The sequence below is a fragment of the Myxine glutinosa genome, chromosome 13 (genome assembly GCF_964187855.1).
Source record: "Myxine glutinosa chromosome 13, kmMyxGlut1.1, whole genome shotgun sequence".
Classification (NCBI taxonomy): Eukaryota; Metazoa; Chordata; class Myxini; order Myxiniformes; family Myxinidae; genus Myxine; species Myxine glutinosa.
In genome coordinates, this window is record NC_136273.1 from 51,392,108 (window position 1) to 51,414,581 (window position 22,474).

General features: G+C 42.9%; 1 protein-coding gene across 1 annotated transcript in view; it reads left to right on the forward strand.

Annotated features, from left to right (window-relative positions):
- Window positions 1–22,474, forward strand: part of LOC137438943 (protein phosphatase 1 regulatory subunit 29-like) — a 120,006-nt gene that overhangs the window by 17,775 nt on the left and 79,757 nt on the right. Inside the window, exons 3-5 of the mRNA XM_068134437.2 lie at window positions 7,412–7,548; window positions 7,749–8,190; window positions 14,090–15,775. Coding sequence (XP_067990538.2) covers window positions 7,412–7,548; window positions 7,749–8,190; window positions 14,090–15,775 — 2,265 coding nt within the window. The remainder of the gene's footprint in view (window positions 1–7,411; window positions 7,549–7,748; window positions 8,191–14,089; window positions 15,776–22,474) is intronic.

The window sequence follows — 22,474 nt, forward strand, 5'->3', positions numbered from 1 at the left end:
GTGTGCGTTTTATTTCCTCTTTCTTTCTTGCTCGTTTAAGGGTCATACTGTAAATCTCTTGGAACAGGGAGGCCCCGGGGGTATAACCTTGAGGATTGAGCCGCTGCTGGTTGATGCCAGAAAGGAATTTATGACAGTTTCGTTTGTGGGAATCGGTGAACTATCGACCAAAAAGAAAATGATGCTCAGTTCAAAATGGAATAGGTTGATGATCATATTGTGTACTGGATTTAGTAGACATCATGGTTTCAGATACTATCACAAGCTTGATTTGAGATCTTGCAATGCCGATGTTATTTTATGATTTCATGGAATAAGATTACTCCTACCACTTGTTTTAGTGTTTACAAGTGGATAAATTTGCTTTCCCATTCGGCTGATGGATGGAGCGACCTGATAACTTCAGTTGCCATATTTTAGATCTTCGTTAGGGAGTCAAATATATGCCCACACCACCATTAGGGAGTCAAATATATGCCCAAACCACCGTTAGGGAGTCAAATGTATGCCCAAAACCACCGTTAGGGAGTCAAATATATGCCCAAAACCACCGTTAGGGAGTCAAATATATGCCCACACCACAGTTAGCTGTATTTTATTCCATCATTGGTCAAATATGCAGCAAGTTTGGGCAACCGTTGATATGCGCACCAAGTCATATTCTTGTCAGTTCTTGCTCATAATAAACACCAATCGCTCCCTTTTTCCTCCTTCCCTTCACCCATCTTTCCTTTCCGCTGTACACCCTTCCCATTTTTTTTGTAACAAATTATATGAAATTGCTAGTGGTGCATGATAAATATTTCCCGATAATTATGGAGACGACAGTATGAAATAAGCGGTCCCGGCATCCTCCCCGGTATAGAGAGCAGAGACCTCGCAGCGTTTATCAGCAGGCAATTGGCTTACACAATATGGGCTGCCTTTCCCCCAAAGGAACTATCTTTCAAGAGCATGATAGGCTCAGTTGCCTCTTAACATGTTTGTAAATCCATATAAATCCTCCCACATCAGGAGACTACATAAGCTGCATGCTGCGCTACTAATATACCTCCGTGGGGAAGGAAACAGAAAGGGGAGGGAAGGAAGGGTAGTGGGGGTTACAGGGGCAGCACTTGTAATAAAGCACGATATGCTCATAATAACATGAAGGCCGCTAGGCAATGAATCTAACTGTGCATTGGATACACTATAAGGTGGCATGCCATATCCGCCGTCACACATTTTGGTCTTCACAGCAGCACGTTCGCAAAGCTGTGCCAACAACACAGCTGCGCACCGGTTGAGTGTAATTGGGCTCGGTCTGGTTGTGCCCATGAAGGAGCTTAGCTACCTTACCTGGGTGCCAAATACAGAGAGCAACAAATTCTGGCTACTTTTATGATCCATAGGGACTATTTTATGTTGTCGGTGCACATGCGGAGAGACCTGTGGTTTGGGCGTTCCTTGGCAAGGCAACGGGCACTGGATCTGAAGTTTGCAGTCGAATGCAACGCTGCGCTCGTGCTGTTAAGGGTTGCGCCTCAACTTCGTTGTCGGTGGGAGATTAATGTGATTATGATGTAATGAATAACGGTGTTACATCAAGGAGAACATTGTATAAGATAATAATCGGTTCGGTCAGGGCAGTTTGTTGATGTCGTTTGGTGAAACCTCTGTTTCTAGCTCTCTGTTCCATATTTTGTGAGTTTATTATCAAGAAAACCTTGTAAACCTTAGAGTTGTGAAATAAATATTTATCAATTTACAAAATGTAGATCTGTGTGATCTGCTCCATAATCTTTTGGATTGGCGTGCTCAGTGGTCCCTTCAGACCACAAGGCTCATGCTACTGGGGTCTTGTGTTCAAATGCCATATACTATGACAATTTTGATTTGTCATCTTGTTTTGGTCCATTATACATTTGAATAAGCCTTCCCTTCAACTCGATATAAAGTCTATGAGCAATCAATGTTTTTCATTGGCCAGACTGGGAGTCGTAATGGATCAATGTTTTTCATTGGCCAAACTGGGACACGTAATGGTTCGAGTGTCAAGTCTGAGTCTGGGAGGTCAGCGGTTTGAACCAAGGCCGAGTCATATACAATAAAGGACCTTAAAAATGGGTCCTTTGTATATGACTTGCTTGACACTCAGTATTTAGGAAGGACAAAGAACAATAGGTTGGAAATCATTGCACAGACTTTATGGGTCTAATGGCTTCCTCCAGTGTTGACGTTCCTTGTAAGATAAATCATAGTTACCTTAGCTACCATGGGTAGACAGAGTTTATGTTTTCAACCCTCGTCTCTCCATTTGTCTGTGAGCAGGATATCTCAAAACGTTATTGATGGATTCGGAAGAAATTTGGTGGACAGGTTGAGTGTGTGACAAGGACGAATTGATTCGATTTTGGTGAAGATCGAGACACGAAAAATATTTTTTGTAATTCTTCACCATTGACCGATGGGGCCAAAACCGATATATCGTGGGACATCTCAAAACGTTATCGACAGGTTATGACAAAACTTGGTGGATGAGTTGGGTAAGGCGATTTAATTAGATTTTGGTTCAGATATTACGGATGGGAAGCATAGCTTTAATGCGTCTGTAAAATCTGTACTCACCCACCTTGTATATTTGTCATCATTATTAATCAATTAAATGCATAATTTTATTGACCGGATAAAAATAAGTCAAACCTTTGTTTACCTTTTCTGCAAAGGGGGTAGTAGGAGTCCACAAAGAGGTGCAATGTCCTCCAGCTGGTAAAGCAGTAGGTTAGGTAACCCATTTTAGCAAAGGTCTCTTCCTCTCCTTCTTATGACATCCACCTAACGTGGTGACATGATCAGATTTCTCCAGTGTTCACAATTGGATATATCGTAGACGAAATCAACGCCACTCAGGCTGGTGTCCTTATCGATGATGTCACAAAGGGGGTGAAGGACTCCCCCTTCTCCGGGATTCCTCAGACCTCCAGAGTAGGACTTTCTTTGCTGGTTCTTCGTGGTGAATCACATGACCAGCAAGGTGTTGTTGTTATTCAAAATTCCTTTTTAGTTATTTTACTGCTTGAGTTACTCAATTTACTACTTCAGAAGCTGGTATTGAGGATCATTGTCATTATTCAATTGCGTTTTATTTAGCTGACCATGGTGGCCATTGACCAATGTTATTCAAATTTGTTGGTCGTACCTCTTCAGGCCATTCCTAATTCCATTCTACCACCGGATTGAAGGAGTGAGCATGCCTGTCAATGTCTTAAATCTCCAAAGTGATGCCACGATTCACTAGAAGCAAAAACAATATACGGTGAGGATTCCCAAGGGCACGGTTGAAAGTCGACGTCAGTCATGGCTCTCACCTTTGGTGGCAGCTGTAGCAAATAACTATCACTGAACACAGTCGCCTGCAAATAGTAATTATTTTGACACCGAAGCATTCTTTTTCAGTGTCAGTGGAATCCTTATTTGAGTCGATATTCTCCAAAGGTCCATATTATCTCCCATTTTTGCCCCAATTGTCGAGTCATTGTGAGGTCCGGGTAATCATAATGGAATTACTTGTAGTTCAATTGAATACTTTTCGGATGTGTTTAGAGCGTGCTGCTGCGCTGCAGGTACAGGCTACAGAAGGCTTGTGTTGCCGTTTGACTACTGGCACGATCCGAGAAAGATGGCTTTTATCCAGTCCAATACTCGTGCTATATGGGATTGATAAACATGTTGACAAGACAGAGTTTTCTATCCTCCCTGCAGCAAGGCAACCAATGAGAGGGAATGAAAGAATAATAATGCTCAGCTGGATGTCCTCCGTTCAGGATTTATATATCTTTGCAGTTCGACTCCACACAAAGAATTCCAGGGAGAACATTAAATATTTGTACCCAGAGAACCTGCAGTGACCAATGGCAAAGACAACCCATTGGCAGATTCCATTAAACAAACAACTGACACAACGGATAATTTTCAAGAGAATTTGAGATGTACGCATTGAGCGATGGAAGCAACAAAGCTTAACTCCAAAACAGCATCTATTTTAAAGAGCAGAACTGAAAGCCATTTTTGATTTGAAGGACGATCATTAAGGCAGCATTACTTTATCTATCTATAATTCCACTAATCTCTGTGTGTATGTTTGTATGTTTGTATGTATGTATGTATGTATGTTTGTATGTTTGTCTGTGACCGCTGTTTCTCGACAACTACCGGTCCGATATATACACAAAGAATTAAGTTAAGCACCCCCCCCGTTTTTTTACAACCTCGCACATTACAAGTTTGTTGTCGTCAAAACAGTGTAATATACCCATGATATTGCTATATTTTCTGGAGAAGTGATATTATGGTCACATAAAAACATAACAATCATGCCGTTTTCAATATTTTATTCTGAATAATTTAAGGTGAAATTTTTTGGGAATTTTAGGCATATTTTCACCTCAATTTAAGTATGGAGCTATAGGTCCATCACGGACAGTGTGGATGACGTTTATGTTTTCTAACGTACAGTCATTGTTCTGAGAAGACCTCTAGCGATCTTTGCGTCAATAACGTGTGTAGGACCCACGTGATGGGATCACTGACTCAACCCTACGTCTCATAGACCCTGTAAGCCGTCGTATGCGTTGCTGTGGCAGGTTGTTCCATTCCCGATGTAATGCACGTTCCAATTCATCCAGATTGGCTATTGGAGGGACCATCTTCGCAATTTGTCGTCCCAACATGTCCCAAACGTGCTCGAGGGGGTTCAGGTCAGGACTGTACGCAGGCCAGGGGATGGTTGTCACAGCACCTTGCTCCAGCAAGGCTCGGACGCGTCTCGCACGGTGAGGCCTGGCGTTGTCATCCATGAAGATGGGTCTGCTGGCGAGGGTGTGGTCATCGAAGTGCGGGATTACGGTGGTATTCAGGATTTCCTCGGCATATCGCTCTCCGTTGAGGTTACCTCGCACAGTTATCAGGTCCAATTTACAGTCATGGGAGAAGCATCCCCAGACCATAATCGAGCCACCACCAAAGGGTACCGTTGGTTGAATGTTTTTAGGTGCATACGCGGTGTTTTTGTGGCGCCACACCCGAACACGCCCATCTGTCACGTACAGCAAGAACCGGCTTTCATCCGACCAATGAACTCGCCTCCAAGACCGGATGTTCCATCCACGTCGCGCTAGGCACCATGCCAAACGCTCCCTCTGATGTCGTTCGAGTAGCCTTGGACGCTTGATCACTCGTCTTGACCTTAAACCGGCCGATTTCAGGCGGTTCCTCACGGTACGGTGACATAGCCTTCTGTTGGGCAGCCAGTTGTCCTTCAGGAAATGGCTCGAGGCGAAGGGATATCGTCGCACCAGTCTCAAAAGCGCTCTATCTTGGCGGACTGTTGTCACGCGAGGTCTTCCAGACCTTGGTCGGTCCTTCACCGCATCCGTTTCCTGGTGTTTCTGCACCAACCGACTGATCACCGAATGGTGGTAACCAAACGTTCGAGCTACAGCTTTTCTGGACATTCCGGACTCGATCATGCCTATTATCCGCCATCTTTCTCCGTCCGACAACCGTCTACGAGCCACCATTACGAGAAAATGACCATGTAACCCCCCACACGAGCTCAGGCGTGACTTGCAATAACCCGTGATGATAGTGCATTTACAGAAAATCACGACCACGTGGATGATAACACGTGCTGCACGAGCGATGGGCGTCACAGATGCGTGCACTCATCTGCATTTCATCAATGGATAATTGCTAATGTCATACCAATCATTATTTGATCTCACATACCTTAGAATATATGCCAATGTATACATATACACAAAGAATATATATTAGGGGGTGCTTAACTTAATTCTTTGTGTAGGGGTGCTTAACTTAATTCTTTGTGTATACTTGAAACTTGCCAGGTATATTGCTGGGGACCCGAGGATGTGCCTTTTCAAGGTTTCATATTAATCGGAGAAGTAGTTACCGAGCTATGTCCAAAAAACGATTCAACCAATCAGAGAGCAGCGAGCTATCACGTGTGCCGAACGTGGCGAACAGACTCTGCCTCGGACGGCACATTTGAGAGCGTATTCATTTATTTCCCGTCGGCAAACTATGTTGGCGCTATGTTGGCGTTAAACTATGTTTTAAAACTAATTAAAACTAATTTGCGATTCATTCGCTTTCCTGCGCGTTTGTGCACGCGATGGCGATTTCTTTACCAAACTCCGCAAGCCGTTAGCTTTGGACCAAACCATTTCATGTAAATAGAGGGGGGGGATTGTCACCGTACTCGCAAGCCGTTCGCTTTGGACCAAACCATTTCATGTAAATAGAGAGGGGGGGGATTGTCACCGTACTCGCAAGCCGTTCGCTTTGGACCAAACCATTTCATGTAAATAGAGGGGGGGGGGATTGTCACCGTACTCGCAAGCCGTTCGCTTTGGACCAAACCATTGCATGTAAATAGAGGGGGGGGATATACTTTTAGATATATATATAGTACGGGCATGCCCTAGTAACTATAATTCACCAAATGTCCGTCTGTCCGTTCGAAGGTACCGCAAAAACGGCTCCACCGATCGCAACGATATTTTGGGTGGGTATTCCTGGGACCCCTGGGAGTAAAATAGGCTATATTGTTTTTCCAATTTTTCCAAGTTTTCCACTTTTCCCAAACACGATGGAATAATATTTACCGATATGAACAGTGATGTGGCTTTTGTTGAAATTCTAACAAATACTGTTTAGATTTTGATGACAATTATGAACCTGCCGCGAATCCGGAAGTGGACAGATGACGGCAATGCGTGGGTTTGATAATATCCCAATACAACCGTCATTCAATCGTAATGTTAATCGTTAAACGTTAATCGTGTTAATCATTTTGTTAAAGTATCAATTGATGATTGGAATTGAGTGAATACAATTACGATTTTGAATTCGTAATTGTGTTCACCCAACCGTATGGAACTTCACATCAGGATTTAAATATTTGTTTATGTCAGGAATGTTGTTAAAAGTTTATTTTTTATATTAATGTTATTTCATTTGTGATTGGAGTTTTGCTGTTTGGAATGAAAAAAGATATCGAGTTCAAGTGAATGACGAAATGCCGTGACGGTTTCTACTTTCTAAACGTGAATTCGTGGATCACCATATGCAGATTCGCCATTGACTGGGTATGGAATAAACGTACCCATTTGTTTGCCAACGGGTACGTTTTTCATGGAAGTCCTTCACGAACTTGCTGTCCATGTCTGACATGCGACTGAAGGTGCTACAGAAATGTGGAATTTATTGGTTTCATGCTTTAGCATTCACCGTATCTGCATTGTCTGTTTGCTTCTGGCCTCCCACCCGTGCGTAGCACGGGTACCTCACTAGTAATGATAATAATACATTGTTTTTTAAAATAACCTATCATAATATCTATTTGTTGCAGGCTAACATACTGGAGAGTGTATCCGTTACTGCGTTTTTGGGCCTGTCGGCCCTGCAAGACTTGAATCTCTCAGTTAACCGACTTGCCTGGCTGCCTGAACGTCTCCTCCATATATTCCCACAATTACACATACTCAGGTAAAGCGATGGCTGACAAAGATACCGCCACAGACAGCTGCTATGAACAAAACAGAAACGACATCTAATGACGAGTAAAAGACTCGAATACATTTTGCAAGTCCATGTCTGCTCTGTTTCGTGCATTATAAGCTTGGACTCGTGTTTCTGATATCCATATATATAAATAAATAAATATATCCTTGCCTTGTCTCACACAGACTGGGTGGCAACCCACTCGCCTGCAAGTGTGCTCTGTTGCCATTTCTACTGTTGCTGCACACTCTTCCTGTGTCGCTCGACTCTGAAACTTCATGCTATAGCCCTCCGGACCTGGCAGGCCTTCCTCCACAACCACTCGACCCTGATCCGAGCGCTAAAATGTTCACATTCCTTTCACGGCCAACGGCAGCCTCGGCGCTTCAGAGGTTATCCCTCACGTGTCCGACTCCCGTCACGTCCCCGACTCCCGTCACGTCCGCTTCCCCCCCTGAGGCAGCAGTGTCCAGTACTCCTGGGTTCATACCCATTGTGCCGATGATCGGGAGAAGTCCCGACGTTCTTGTAGAGGAAAATGACTGCCTTCCCGGACGATGTCTCACCGATGAAATATTTATAGACCCCGTGACGCCTACAGCTCCCCATCCGAGCTTGGAGTTAAAGGTGAGTACAGCTTGGACGAGGTGAATAAGAAAGGGATCAATGGAGGTATTGGAGTCGATGACAGTTGTTGGACAGAGGACAATGTTGATAAGAAATATTTGGATGTTGTGCTTACAGATGTATATAATTACATGAGGCAAGACATGTAGCCATTTTGTCATTGTTTATACAAGGTAATACACACACAAGCGGCCGATGGTCAGGATAGCTCAGAGGTACCCAGCTAACACTACACCGTTGGGCCAACGTTGGCATTTGGTCGCAAGCGCATTGTTGACATCGGGGTGACGTGCCTATTGGTTGTAATCGTGACGTTTATTTTCCAACGTTGGCCTGACGTTGTCCATTGGTTGCAATTGCAACGTCTATTTTCCAACGTTGGCCTGACGTTGTCCATTGGTTGCAATTGCAACATCTATTTTCCAACGTTGGCCCGACGTTGTCCATTGGTTGCAATTGCAACGTCTATTTTCCAACGTTGGCCTGACGTTGCCTATTGGTTGAAATTGCAACGTCTATTTTCCAATGTTGGCCTGACGTTGTCCATTGGTTGCAACTGCAACGTCTATTTTCCAACGTTGGCCTGACGTTGTCCATTGGTTGCAATTGCAACGTCTATTTTCCAACGTTGGCCCGACGTTGTCCATTGGTTGCAATTGCAACGTCTATTTTCCAACGTTGGCCTGACGTTGTCCATTGGTTGAAATTGCAACGTCTATTTTCCAATGTTGGCCTGACGTTGTCCATTGGTTGCAACTGCAACGTCTATTTTCCAACGTTGGCCCGACGTTGTCCATTGGTTGCAACTGCAACGTCTATTTTCCAACGTTGGCCTGACGTTGCCTATTGGTTGAAATTGCAACGTCTATTTTCCAATGTTGGCCTGACGTTGTCCATTGGTTGCAACTGCAACGTCTATTTTCCAACGTTGGCCTGACGTTGCCTATTGGTTGAAATTGCAACGTCTATATTCCAACGTTGGCCTGACGTTGTCCAACAACAACACAACATGCATTTTAAGGCCATTTTCCCTGCTAGAGCGGGGGTTAGCCTTGCGGTCCCCATGGCAATCTTCTCCATTTTGCCCTATTTTCTGCATCTCTCCTTGTTAACCCCCTTGCCCGCATTTCTTCTTCCACCATCTTTAGCCAAGTCTTTCTCGGTCTTCCCCGTCCTCTACTTCCTTCTACATTAATTTCCATCACTCTTCTCAACCAGTCACTTTCATCCTTCCTCAACTGACGTTGTCCATTGGTTGCAATTGCGACGTCTATTTTCCAACGTTGGTCTGACGTTGTCTATTGGTTGAAATTGCAACGTCTATTTTCCAACGTTGGCCTGACGTTGCCTATTGGTTGAAATTGCAACGTCTATATTCCAATGTTGGCCTGACGTTGTCCATTGGTTGTAATCGCGACGTCTATTTTCCAACGTTGGCCTGACGTTGTCCATTGGTTGAAATTGCAACGTCTATTTTCCAACGTTGGCCTGACGTTGTCCATTGGTTGAAATTGCAACGTCTATTTTCCAACGTTGGCCTGACGTTATCGTGTTAGCTGGGTAGCACACTCACGTTTGAGCCATGCTGTCTGGGTTTGATTCTTGGCCCAACTCTAAACCATCAACCTGCTGCTTCACAGGCAACTAGTGTGCAGGTATCCTGCAGGGAAGATGATAAGCCGGCTAACAAAATTTGTTTGTGGATTTCAAGAGATCCCATGCCAAGTTTTTGAAAAGAGTAGGCCAAATTCAAATTTTTCTTCCCTGCGCATGAGGTTTCCTTTGGAAAACAACTTGCAACAACGGAGTAGCGATTACCCATTTACACGATAGTTCACAGGTATACTGATGTGCCTAGAGGGACGCAGGGGAGTAAGTACCAACAATGTAGATACAAGAAGATGCCATTTAGGCCTATCATGCGTCTATGACACAACACCACAACATTTAAAAAAAATTTTTGTATACAAGATCGAGGCTCGTGAAAGAGCTAACATTAATCACACAAAAAAATAATCAAACAGACACATAAAACATAATAAGGGGAGCGGTAGGCAAGATGGGGAGAGATGGGGAAGCACACAAACACAACATTTGAGAGCAGGGACATCGGGAGATCTGTGGGAGGGAGAGGGCTTGGGGGGAGGAGGCGTGGGAAGGGGAGGGTGGGGGGGGGGGGGGTGGGGGGGGGGGGGGGAGAAGTATAAAACACATGGACACTGGATTCATTCCAGCATTCCGACATCTGTTCTCGTGTTCTCTCTCGGCATTTTCATCCATCCAAACGGAAACACGTCATTGCAGATAATATGACCGAGTAACGAGATGAAGAAACCACATTCACTTCATGAAGCCCGTGCTTAGAACTAGTTAACGACAAATATTTCAACAGTGGGACAATCTCCCACTCCTTCAGTTCGCTCAATCGGAAAAGGCCACGCACCGAACAAAAATCAATCAAACAAAATTGAAAATTGAAAATAATATCGAGGCACAATATATTTGGAAATGATTTATTGACACGATTTAAAATATGGGGAAAAAATTACATTTGTAAATCAGAGCACATGTAATGGATGAGTAAATTATCAATTGTAGTTTAGTTATTTGTTAAGTGAGCGTCCAGACCTAACACACCGTAGACGTATCGGAAAAGTGAAAGAGAAGGTTGTCAATTCGGTTAGATGAAGGCACGAGCGCAAATGAGACGGAGCAACGTTTCTAATACACTGCGCATGCAAATTCAGCAAAATTAACCCTTGAGAACGACAAACTTCCCTCTTTGTAGAATTTAAGCCTGACACTGATCTTCACACAGGCCGACAGGTGCTAATCTAACAACTGTGACGTATTGTAAACTCGAATCGATTACTCTCAGTCCTGTTCCGGACCTATTTTCTATTGCGTATTCAGGACTTTGTTCACGAACTACTTTATTCCCAATTCTGCTTGAACGCGCTGCAAAGTAAGGATGAGTTTGACGCATTTCGAAGCTTGGAAGCAATAATACCCTTATGCAAACCTTCAGAGTGAAAGGCTTTCCTTCTCTTCTTAATGCATCCCAAATTTATTGCATTTATTCATTTTGTAGTTATGCCTCCAAGGTGCAAGTGTGCGAGTTCTAACTTTCCAAATGCCAGGTCCCAATGCGTCTCGAGCAGACGTCTGCAATTTGCTTTGGCCTCCCAGTGGACGCATGATGCACCCAAAGAGTGTGAAACTGGAAACGAATGAGCTAAATGATTGATTTTTAAAAATTAATGAGTCTGTGCCTTATGTACACTTGCTTTGGTGTTTTGGAATCCTGATCTTCAATATAGTTACCTGGCAGCACACAGGGATGTTGCGTAAAGTTTATTTTTCAATAACTTGTGTTCTTGCAAACTAAATTTTCCTTTGGCAACCAAGGCCGGCCTCTTTACTAGTTCACAAAAATTTTTTTACTCCCACAACTATCAAAAATTGTGTAAAAAAAAAAAAATTAGATAGACAACCCTCACACTTATAAACAAAACTTTTTTAATGCAATAACTATCACAACCATATTTCAGCCAGTCGATCACAGGTGAGCGATGAAAAGTGGGCGAGCCACATCCATCGAGATAGTATTGACTATGTCCAACACCTTTCCCTATTTTTTGAGGGATATTCATAATGGTCGACGCTAAATTAAGCGGTCTGTGTTGATGTTAAGTGGGGAACGAAGATGTCAGCATTTTGGTCTGTCGGATGGTAGATGATGTGCGGAGTTCGTCGGATAGTATTTCAGAACATGATGATCGTTTATAACAGTCAGACTTCAACACTGGCTTAGCGGTTAGGGTGCCGGCTTGGGATCCTAGGATCCTGGGTTCGAATCCCGGTCGTTCGCTGAATTAACGCCAGGGGGGTTGACTCGGCTTGTCATCCTTCTGAGGTCGGCAAATTGAGTACCAGTTCACTGCTAATTCCCTGTGTGTCGCAAGAGGCGACTAACAGGTTTGGTGGCAGGACGGGCATCCGGCTGTAAAACATTGCTTCAAAAAGGGGACCATGGTGCCCGAAAAAGGCCAACCCCTGCTCTGCGGGGAAAAACGGCCCCTAAAGGTGGTCATACAGGTAACCATGGCGTAATGAAACACAACGTTATTCAATCTCCACTAAATGAACGGATGGATGATTAACACATCGCAATGTACATATCACACCGAGGGGACACATTATGGAATCCCACACTGCGACATAATTGACCGCAACCAACGATATGCAGTATCATTTAATCCTGAAGATAAGAATGGCTGATTATCCATGTGGGTGCAGGCATTCCGACAATCGGACACATATATTAGGTCACTTGAGTATTGAACCTAAAATAATGACTTGGCATGGAATTACTTATACAGGTGAACAATCGCCATACACACATGGGATTGTAGGTGTTACTTGTGCAAAAACAAACAAAAAAAACAACATGATTATGTACACCGGCAAGTTAGTATCAGCGTCAAACACTGGGAGCCGTGTGTAATCACTATAGCAACGAAACCATTGTTCATACAATGGATGACATCGACAAGATGTTGCATTGAGGTATGCTAACCACCGAGCGAGGAAAAGCTGACGTTTCGGCCATCAGCCTCTCTTGCTCTGATGAAGAGGTTATCACCCGAAAAATCACCTTGTGTTTGCTTTTGACGACGGCTAGCACTCCTCAATCAACGGTCTTTTGATTCCATCCATTGTTCTTACCTGTCCGCCGATGCAGATTGACGTCAACCTTCGCCAGCACAACTAGCTCATTAGTCCCCAGTTATTTTATTGTTTAAATTGAAATCATACCAAAAATACTTTACTTTTCAACGTACCTGTGTCCGCCCACTTATTCGTGTGCGCATAGGCGGATATTTTGTTTTTTTTAGACACCATACTGTATTTTAACACTTAAAAATTTTTACATTTTTTTTGTGTACAGGATCGAGGCTCGTGAAAGAGCTAACATTAATCACACAAAAAGTCAAACCGACACATAAAACATATAATAAGGGGAGCGGTAGACAAGATGGGGAGAGAGGGGAAGGACACAAACACAACATTTGAGAGAAGGGACATCGAGAGATCTGTGGGAGGGAGAGGGCTTGAGGGGAGGTGGGAGAGGTATAAAACATATGGACACTGCAAGGACTTCCAGGAAAGAAGTTGGAATTTCAAAAAAGTGTATCTGAGGTGAATTAGCGGGGGTAGAAAAGATAAAGGTTTTGGATGGGGATAGATGAGAGATGGTGGTGAACAGCTGTTTTAAAGACCTGGAGGGAGGAGTGGGATTGAAGAGAGTGAGGGAGTTTGTTCCAGAGGCGGGAGAAAAGAGGAATGAAAGAGCGAAGGTGAGCAGAGAGTCTTGATTTTGGCAATTTCACCAGAAGAGGGTTGCTGGCAGATCTTGTGCGACCTGCAGGAATATTTGGGGGACCTGCTTCAGGAGATCCGTTTTAATCCTGATTCCACCTTAAGTGCTTGATTTACAGTATTTACAATGCACCGAACATTTTATACGAAGAAAGAAATGACTTTTTTTGAAAGAAAATGAAAGACCAGGAGTGGTCGAGCTGAAAAAAATAATTAAATTGTCAAAGGCTGTGCCATATTTCCACCAGATAGTCACACCTGCATTTCAGGACAGAGATCATCATAAGCACAATGAATGCACTTTATTGCCTCTAAATTCAAATTAGCAGTTGACATAAAATTCGATAGTTACATGCAGTCATTAGGTATGCAATTATAGCCTCTTCATTTTCCAAGGAGTGCCTCCATTAACGAGCATTGTTTTCTTGCTATGCCCCTACCCTTCTGTTTTTTTAATTTATTTATCAACACCCCCTTCCCCACTTTATCTCTTCTCCCGATGGTGAACCCTTACTAGTCGGTCTCTCCGAAAGGTGCCACACTCCTGGCAAGAATACCTCGGCCACTTGAACGGTTCTTCGTGCTTTCCCGCTACAACTCTGGCAACTGCATCAAGCTGCGTAAATTGTCTCGCACTTTTGAGAGCATACCGGTATCGGACATTAGTAGCGAAGGGTTCACTACTTTCTGCATCGCGTCTGTTAAGCGCTCTCATTGTTTGAACCACACGTGTTTAAAGTTCAACAGCAGTGGTGCCGTTTGGCCGCATAAGTCTGGGCTTGGCTTGCGGATTTCTCCTGGTGAAGCTAGTGAGGAGGCGGAGGGTCAAGCTTTCTTTGGCTGGGGTTGGGGCAATGGTCTTGCAGTGGTGGCAGGAGTGCTCATGTTGGTGGTCTTGTTAAGTTGTGTGATTTGGAGAAGCAAAAGGAAAGGAGATGGACATGATGGTGGTGCAAGTGGAATTGGGGTAATGGGAGATCGGAGCGGAACGGACATGACAAACATCAGCGCCACTGAAGAGGAGGATGGAGTGCTTTCTAAGGAAGAAGAAATGCCTAAGAGACCGCAAATGAAAAGTTTGACACCCCTACAGAGACCTCCGCCATATCCTTTGAGTCCTTCATCAACCAGATTTACTTCCCATACACCTGTGACCTCTCCCATGCCTGCTGCAGCAACTGGAGGATATGTTGAAGTTGGTGGACATGCCAACATGGCGTCAGGTATTGAGCCACTCAAGTCAGTACCCCATCATGTTGAAGCCGGCATCACTGTTTCATCGTTGTTTTCTGCTGTACCCTCCAGAACAATAATCACTTCGGAAGGGTCTTTATCAACATCGGCACAATCCGAATCTGGCACATCTCAGGTGTTAATGGCATCACCTCCTCATGTGATGCTAAGAAAAACTAAAGGAAGTTTTGGAATCCCAGCAACCTTTGCAACAATGAATGAACCTGGACAGGACACAAAAGATGCAGCTTCACTTTTTGCGGATACTACCCCAACTAACGGAACAACGCCTTTTTGTGGTGCCCCACAAATTGCAGCGATTTCGCAGGAGGTTGATCGCGTCAATGTGATTATCAGCAGTTGCATTGAGGCGCTAAGAGGTAGTAATAGCAGTAGTAGTGGAGGATCAGGGTTGGCAGGAACAGGAAGTGAAACACCTGTTGCTGTACCGCATAGGCCTACATCTTCAGGCCCTCACGGATTCATGCTGCTTCGAGCTGAGGAACTGGCAGCTCTTGCAAGAGGGCCAATGTCCCAAACCTGCTCCGCACATCCCTCAACCTCTCGCCCAGCAGTAGTGGCCCCAAATACTTCTAAAATACAGCACAATTTACACCTTACACGTGGTTTTACCTCAGTTCCAGCATCTGCCGTATCGTTACTCCCAGCTCATAGCAGCAGCTGCCTGCCTCCATGTCGTCCACCACGTACGCCGCCATTGTTGTGGAGAGATGATTCCCAGACATCTCTTTCTCACCCACCAATAACGCATCCCATGGAAGTTCAACCCCCGACTGCACATTATCACCTTGCGCAATCACCGTCGTCGGCCCTTCCGGTTCAAGCCTCGCAGCCTTCGCTCTCTCCGTCGAGTCCTGAAACGCCGAGCGCCCGGCGAGCTGCTCGCGCTCTTTGGCGCAAACTGCAGAGGGTCCGAGGTCGAGCTCGAAGGGATGACACACACATGCAGGTGAGGAGAACAGAAAGCATCAAAGTTCAAAGGTAAATTAATCCCTATGGCAGACCCTCTGTGGAATCTCATTATCCTGCCAGAGCGGTGCATAAAGAACAAAGATTATTTTCATTAATGGAGTCCTTATGGGAACTGGCTGGTGAAACTCAGTCATTTATTGTAATGTATAACGGGGAAAAAAAAAAAACAATTAGCTACTCTTTATAAATCTACCGTTCATTCATTTACATCTGCAAATGGGAATGCTGTTTTCTTGCTTTTTTGGTTGGTGAGATCCCAACCGGTGATCATCCATCCAGGTCATCCAGCAACCATCATTAAATAGCAATGGTCAGTACGTTAACCTATGGTACATTGCATGCAGCAACGAGACTCATTTGTGGTGTGCATTTATAAAAATCGAATTTGGTTTCCAATCTCGAACACAATTTGCCTCTAACTGCTTCCAGTCTCTGTGACTCTAATGCAGTAGTTAAGCAAGTTAACCCTGTAGTGGCAGCGTTCTTGTGAGGGAATGCAAAAACAGTAATTTGTCCCTTGCCATTTTCAATATTAAGGCAGGTTAAAATGACCTAAATGATTAGGCCATCCTACCATTAGACATCAGGCTGTCTCATTATCAATCTACCTACATTTATGTTATCCTCGTCACCAAAACTTCAAGCAGCTGCCGTCCTCAATTTCAAAACAACTGCTGATTTCTGTCATTTATCAACCAAAGGATAATATATGCATGTGTATATTGTCACGTTTATGGGATGCTTGCTAATGCAGCCGCTCCACGCCGAAGTGATGTGCTTCGAGGATACCTCGGCTAAGCGGAGGCAAGCGATTCTATTCCGAGTGTGAGTTAACCCATGCCGGTTATCAAGGCTTTAACCTAATTTATGGGCCCCAGGGAGAAGCCAACCAATATCGCCGTAACAAGCGGGGTGCAGTTTTACTGATGATATGCACATTATGTTTTTTATGAAAGTAAAAGGACACGAGACAGGGTCTGCTCTTGCTTATTTGCTCAAATTTGCGGAGTATGTCTTCTTTTACTTTCCGGTTGGAAGCGCCTTTCCTCCTTTAAAAAAAAAGCATTATGTCAACCGTCCCGATCTTTTACAACATATATATACAGTATATATATATATATATATATATATATATATATATATATATATATATATATATATATAAATTCCTGTTTTATTTCCTGTTTCTTAAATATATATATGACCCCTTCACTTTTTTCACATTTTGTTATGTTGCAGCCTTATGCTGAAATCGTTTAAATTCATTTTTTCCCCTCATCAATCCACATTGAGTTGGAGTCCATTGAGTGTAGATTGATATATGTATATATATATATATAGTATATGAAGTAAAACAGAAAATATATATATATACTTTCTGTTTTACTTCATATGCTATATATATATATATATACTGTATATATATATATATATATATATATATATATATATATATTTTCTGTTTTACTTCATATACTATATATATATATATATATATATATATATATATATATATATATATATATTTTCTGTTTTACTTCATATACTATATATATATATATATATATATATATATATATATATATATTTTCTGTTTTACTTCATATACTATATATATATATATATATTTTCTGTTTTACTTCATATACTATATATATATATATTTTTTGTGGACCGCTAATGCTATGGAGTTGTTCCTCTTTTGTGGGTGACGATTTTTCTGGTCCACGATCTTTGCCAGTACTGCCCTGTTTTGTACTGTTCAGCACTGCTTTGCTCTCAAACTATTCCCTCGTGGACATTTTAACAATCCTTCCCTGTTTCGTCATGTATAAGTGCACATACATTACAATATACAGTGCCTTCAGAAGGTATTCACACCCCTTTACTTCTATACATTTTGTTGTGTTAAAGCCTGAATTTAAAATGGATTAAATTAAGATTTTTTTTGTCACTAATCTACACATAATACCCCAAAATGAAAATGAAAAGCTGAAATGTCTCGAGTCAATAAGTATTCAACCCCTTTCCTTTGACACTCCAAATTGAGCTCAGGTGTCTCTAACTTGATTCGAGTCCAACTATGGCCAATTCAATTGACCGGATATGATTTAGAAGGAAACACACCTTTCTATATAAGGTCCCACAGTTGACAGTGCATGTCAGAGCAGAAATTCTACCATGAAGTCCAAGGAACTCTCTGTAGAACTCTGAGATAGAATTGTGAGGAGGCATAGATCTCGGGAAGGGTATAAAACAATTATCATCGTGTTGAAAGTTCCCAACTTGAGCTCCATCATTAGAAAATGGAAAGAATATGGAACTACCCTCACTCTTACTAGAGCTGGCTGTCCGACCAGACTGACCAACCGGGCAAGAAGGACCTTGGTCAGGGCAGTGACCAAAAATCCAAAGAGCACTCTGACAGACCTAAAGATTTAGATGGGCTGAGTTGGAAGAACCTGCCAGAAGGCCAACAGTGTCTGCAGCACTTCACAAATCTCAGCTTTATGGGAGAGTGGCCAGATAGAAGCTACTCCTGAGAAAAAGGCACATGACATCATGCCTAGAGTTTACAAAAAGGTACGTGAAAGGCTGAGAGCATGAGGCAAGCAAAAGATTCTGTGGTCTGATGAGATGAAATTTGAACTCTTTGGCCTGAATGAAGTGCTATGTCTGGTGGAAACTGAGCACAACTCATCACCCATCTCACACCATCCCTACTGTGAAGCTGGTGGTGGCAGCATCATGCTAAGTGGATGTTTTTTTTTTTTTTGTATACAGAATCGAGGGTCGTGTAAGAACTAACACATTGAACATGAAAACATCCACAGACACACAAAACATGCAATGAAGGGAGTGGGAGACAAGAGGGGGAGAAAGGGAAGCACACAAGCATAACAACAGAAGAGAACAGGGACGTCGATAGATCTGTGGAAGGGGGAGGTGGGGGAGGGTAGGGAGGGGTATTGGTGATGGAGGGAGGATTAACGGTATAAAGCAAATTAACACTTCTAGGAATTTCAGGAAAGAAGTTGGGGATTTAAAGAGGTGGATTCTCTCCAGAGGTGGGAGAAAAGAGGAATGAAGGAGTGAAGGTGAGCAGAGAGGCTTGATTTTGGCAGTTTAACCATAAGAGGGTTGCTGGCAGATCTTGTGCGTCCTGCAGGAATATTTGGGGGACAGAGCACAGAGAGACCTGGGGGAGCAAGGCCGGAGAGGAGTCGGTAGAAGACAGAAAGACCACCTACCTGCCTGCGGTGAGAGAGTGAAAGGCCCTCAGAATCAGCTTGTAGATTCCAATGATTCTGAAAGCTTTGGTTTCAACTGCATGAAGCTGAGCTAGGTGTGAGGCAGGAGCACCAGCCCAGAGCGGAGAGCACTATTCCATTGAGCTGCGGATGAAAGCTTTGTATGTGCTGAGGACCTCAGAAGTGCCCAGAACATTGACAGGGACTGGGAGACTTCTAAGGATAGAGGGAACAATGAATGGAGCCAAATACAGGCAAATCCTTCAGGAGAACCTGCTTCAGAGTGCAAAAGACCTTTGATTCGGTCAAAGATTTACATTCCAACAGAACAATGACCCCAAACATACAGACAAAACAACACTGGAATGGCTTCAGAACAAGCAAGACGTGAAAGTCCTTGAGTAGCCCAGCCAAAACCCAGACTTGAATCCCATTGAGAATCTGTGGAAAGACTTGAAGATTGCTGTTCACCGATGCTCCCTATCCAACTTGGTAGAGCTTGAGCAAATCTGCAAGGAAGAATGGGAGAAACTCCACAAATCCAGGTTTACAAAGGTAATACAGACTTACCCAAGAAGCCTTAAAGCTGTAAGCACCGCCAAAGGCGCTTCCATGAAATATTGACTCAGGGGACTGAATACTATGTAAATTAGATATTTATGTACGTTATCTTCCATAGATTTGGAAATAATTCTCAAAACATGTTTTCCGTTTGTCATTATAGGGTAATTTGTTTAGATCAGTGATAAAAAAAACCTCCCCTTTTTAAGGCCATTTTCTCTGCCAGAGCAGGGTTAGCCTTGCAGGCCCCATGACAATCATCATGGTTCCATTTTTGAGGCAATGCTTTTATGGCCGTATGCCCTTCCTGATACCAACCCTTTAGTCGCCTCTTACGACATGCAGGGATACGGTGTACCTCTTCTAAACTGGGGCACACACCGGCATATTCATCCCAGCAAGCTGGTACTCACTTTGCCGACCTGAGAAGGATGACAGGCCGATTCAACCCCCCTGGCAATAATTTAACGATCGACCAGGATTCCAACTCAGCATTCTAGGATCCCAAGCCAGCACCCTAACCGCTAAGCCAACAACAGCCTCGTGACAAAAATTAAAATTGCATTCAATTTTTAATTCAGGATGTAACACAACAAAATGTGAAAAAAGTCCAGGGGTGTGAATACTTTCTGAAGGCAGTGTGTGTGTATATATATACATATATATATATATATATATATATATATATATATATATATATATATATATATAACTGTAAGAAATAGTACAAACTCCAAAGTACGAGCAGGGCGTCTCATTTGTATTGAATAAATAATCGTTAGATTAAATAAGACGCGGACGTAGCTTCAGGACGTCGATCTTTAATTGTCGACAAGCTTTCGACCAACAAAGGTCTTTTCTGAGTCTACAAAAACAGCAGGCATGTATATCAGTCAAGTATGTATGGTGATATGTGTGTGAGATGTGCGATGTGTGTAGAAAATGCATACAGAAGGAAGAGCCACGCCAAAGTTCACTCACCAGCCCCAAGTTCAACGGAAGTGACCGTTTGCGTTACAGTTAGGGTGCACGTGCATATACAAATATAGAGATATACATACATAAACACACAAGCATATATTCATATCCCATTTATATTCATATAATATATTTATATATTTATATAAATGACATATAAAGGTAGAATGAATGAATGAATGAATGCTGAATGAATGAATGAATGAATGAATGGGTTACGGTTAACAATTTGATTGGGTTGATGTTGGAACATGCTTTAGTCATCAAAATTTATGCCATGAGGGACTTTTGTCCGAAGTTTGTGTATCCAAAAGGACTCACGTTTCAGAATCGTGGAGTGTTATCGATTTGTGATTGATTCAATGGCAGAGATCTGAATGTCATTTATAGAGTGATCCGGTTGATTAAAGTGTATCGTGTAAGGTAGAGATTTGCCCTGACTGGTGTGGAAGTTATTGATTTCTGACCGGGTGTTATTAAATCGTGTGTAGAGTGTATTCTCAGTTTTTCCAACATATTGTTTGGTGCACTTTTGGCAAGTGATTAGGTATATGACCCATGTAGATTTGCAGTTCATATAGGAGGTGATGGGGAATTTTTGTCCAGTGCTAGAACTACAGAATTTGTTTCCTTCTAGTAAATGCTTGTGAATAATACATTTGTTTGCTGTGCATTTATAGAAGCCAGGGATCCTAGTTTGTTTGTTGTGGGGCTGTGGGTGCTTTGCTTTTACCAAGAGGTCCCTGAGTGTCCGACCACGTCGAAATGATGTTAGTGGAGGTTGAGGAAATGTGGTGCCGAGTGTTTCTGATTGATGGAGGAGAGGAAGGGCCTTATTCAGAATACTTGGCAATTGGGATGAGGTAGCAGAGTAGGTGGTCACCTGTGGGACACGGTTAGTTGCAGGTTTGGGTTTGTAAGTCAGAAGGTCTGCTCTCGGTATGCGTTTTGCTCGGGTTATTGCTTCTTGCACAGAGTGAGGGTCATAGTTTCTTGCAATGAAGTGTGTTTCTAATTGGCAGAGAGAAGTTTCTTCTGCCATTTTTGTTGAGCAAATGCGTCTTACTCTGAGTGCTTGACTGTATGGTATGCTTGCAATTGTATGTTTAGGATGAGATGAAGAAGGGAGAAGGTAAGAGTGAGTGTCTGTTGGTTTGGTGTATAGTTCTGTTTCGAGTCTGTTATTTTGAAGCGTGAGTGATGTGTCTAGAAAGTGAACTTCGGACTGTGAGCTGTCGAATGTGAACTTGATGGTCGGATGAATCAAATTTAATTCATTTTGGAATTGTGTGAGATTACGGGGGGATTTTGACCAGATGAACTGGATGTCATCAATATAACGTACCCAGGATTTTTCCAAGATTCCGTGATGAGGTTGTGCATTGATCTTGGCCTCTATCATTCCCATGAAGATGTTAGCGTACGATGGTGCAACAGGGGTACCCATAGCGGTACCTTGAGTTTGAATGTAATGTCGTCCGTTGAATTGGAAATTATTCAGTTTGAGTGAGTATATATATATATGTAATGACTTGGTATCCCAAAAAGGTGATGTGAGACTGCTGGAGATGAACTCCCAAGATGCCGAGTGGAGGCATTCTGCATACGAGACGAGACTCATTTACAGTGAGATGTGGTTGGAATGAATTAATTTAGCTGAGTGGTGGTTCTCTTGGATAATTCTGTGATTCAATATGCAGAGAAATGCTATTTTAAAACAACAGGTTCAATAAATAATGGGGATGGTGGTCACAGGAAGCAAACGTGAAGAAAATGAAGTTGCTGAATGTGGTTACAAACACGCTAACATTCATGAAGACACAACTGGTAAATAATTACATGTAATTTCATGTAAGATTGTGGCGGTTGGGATTAATCATTTTTTG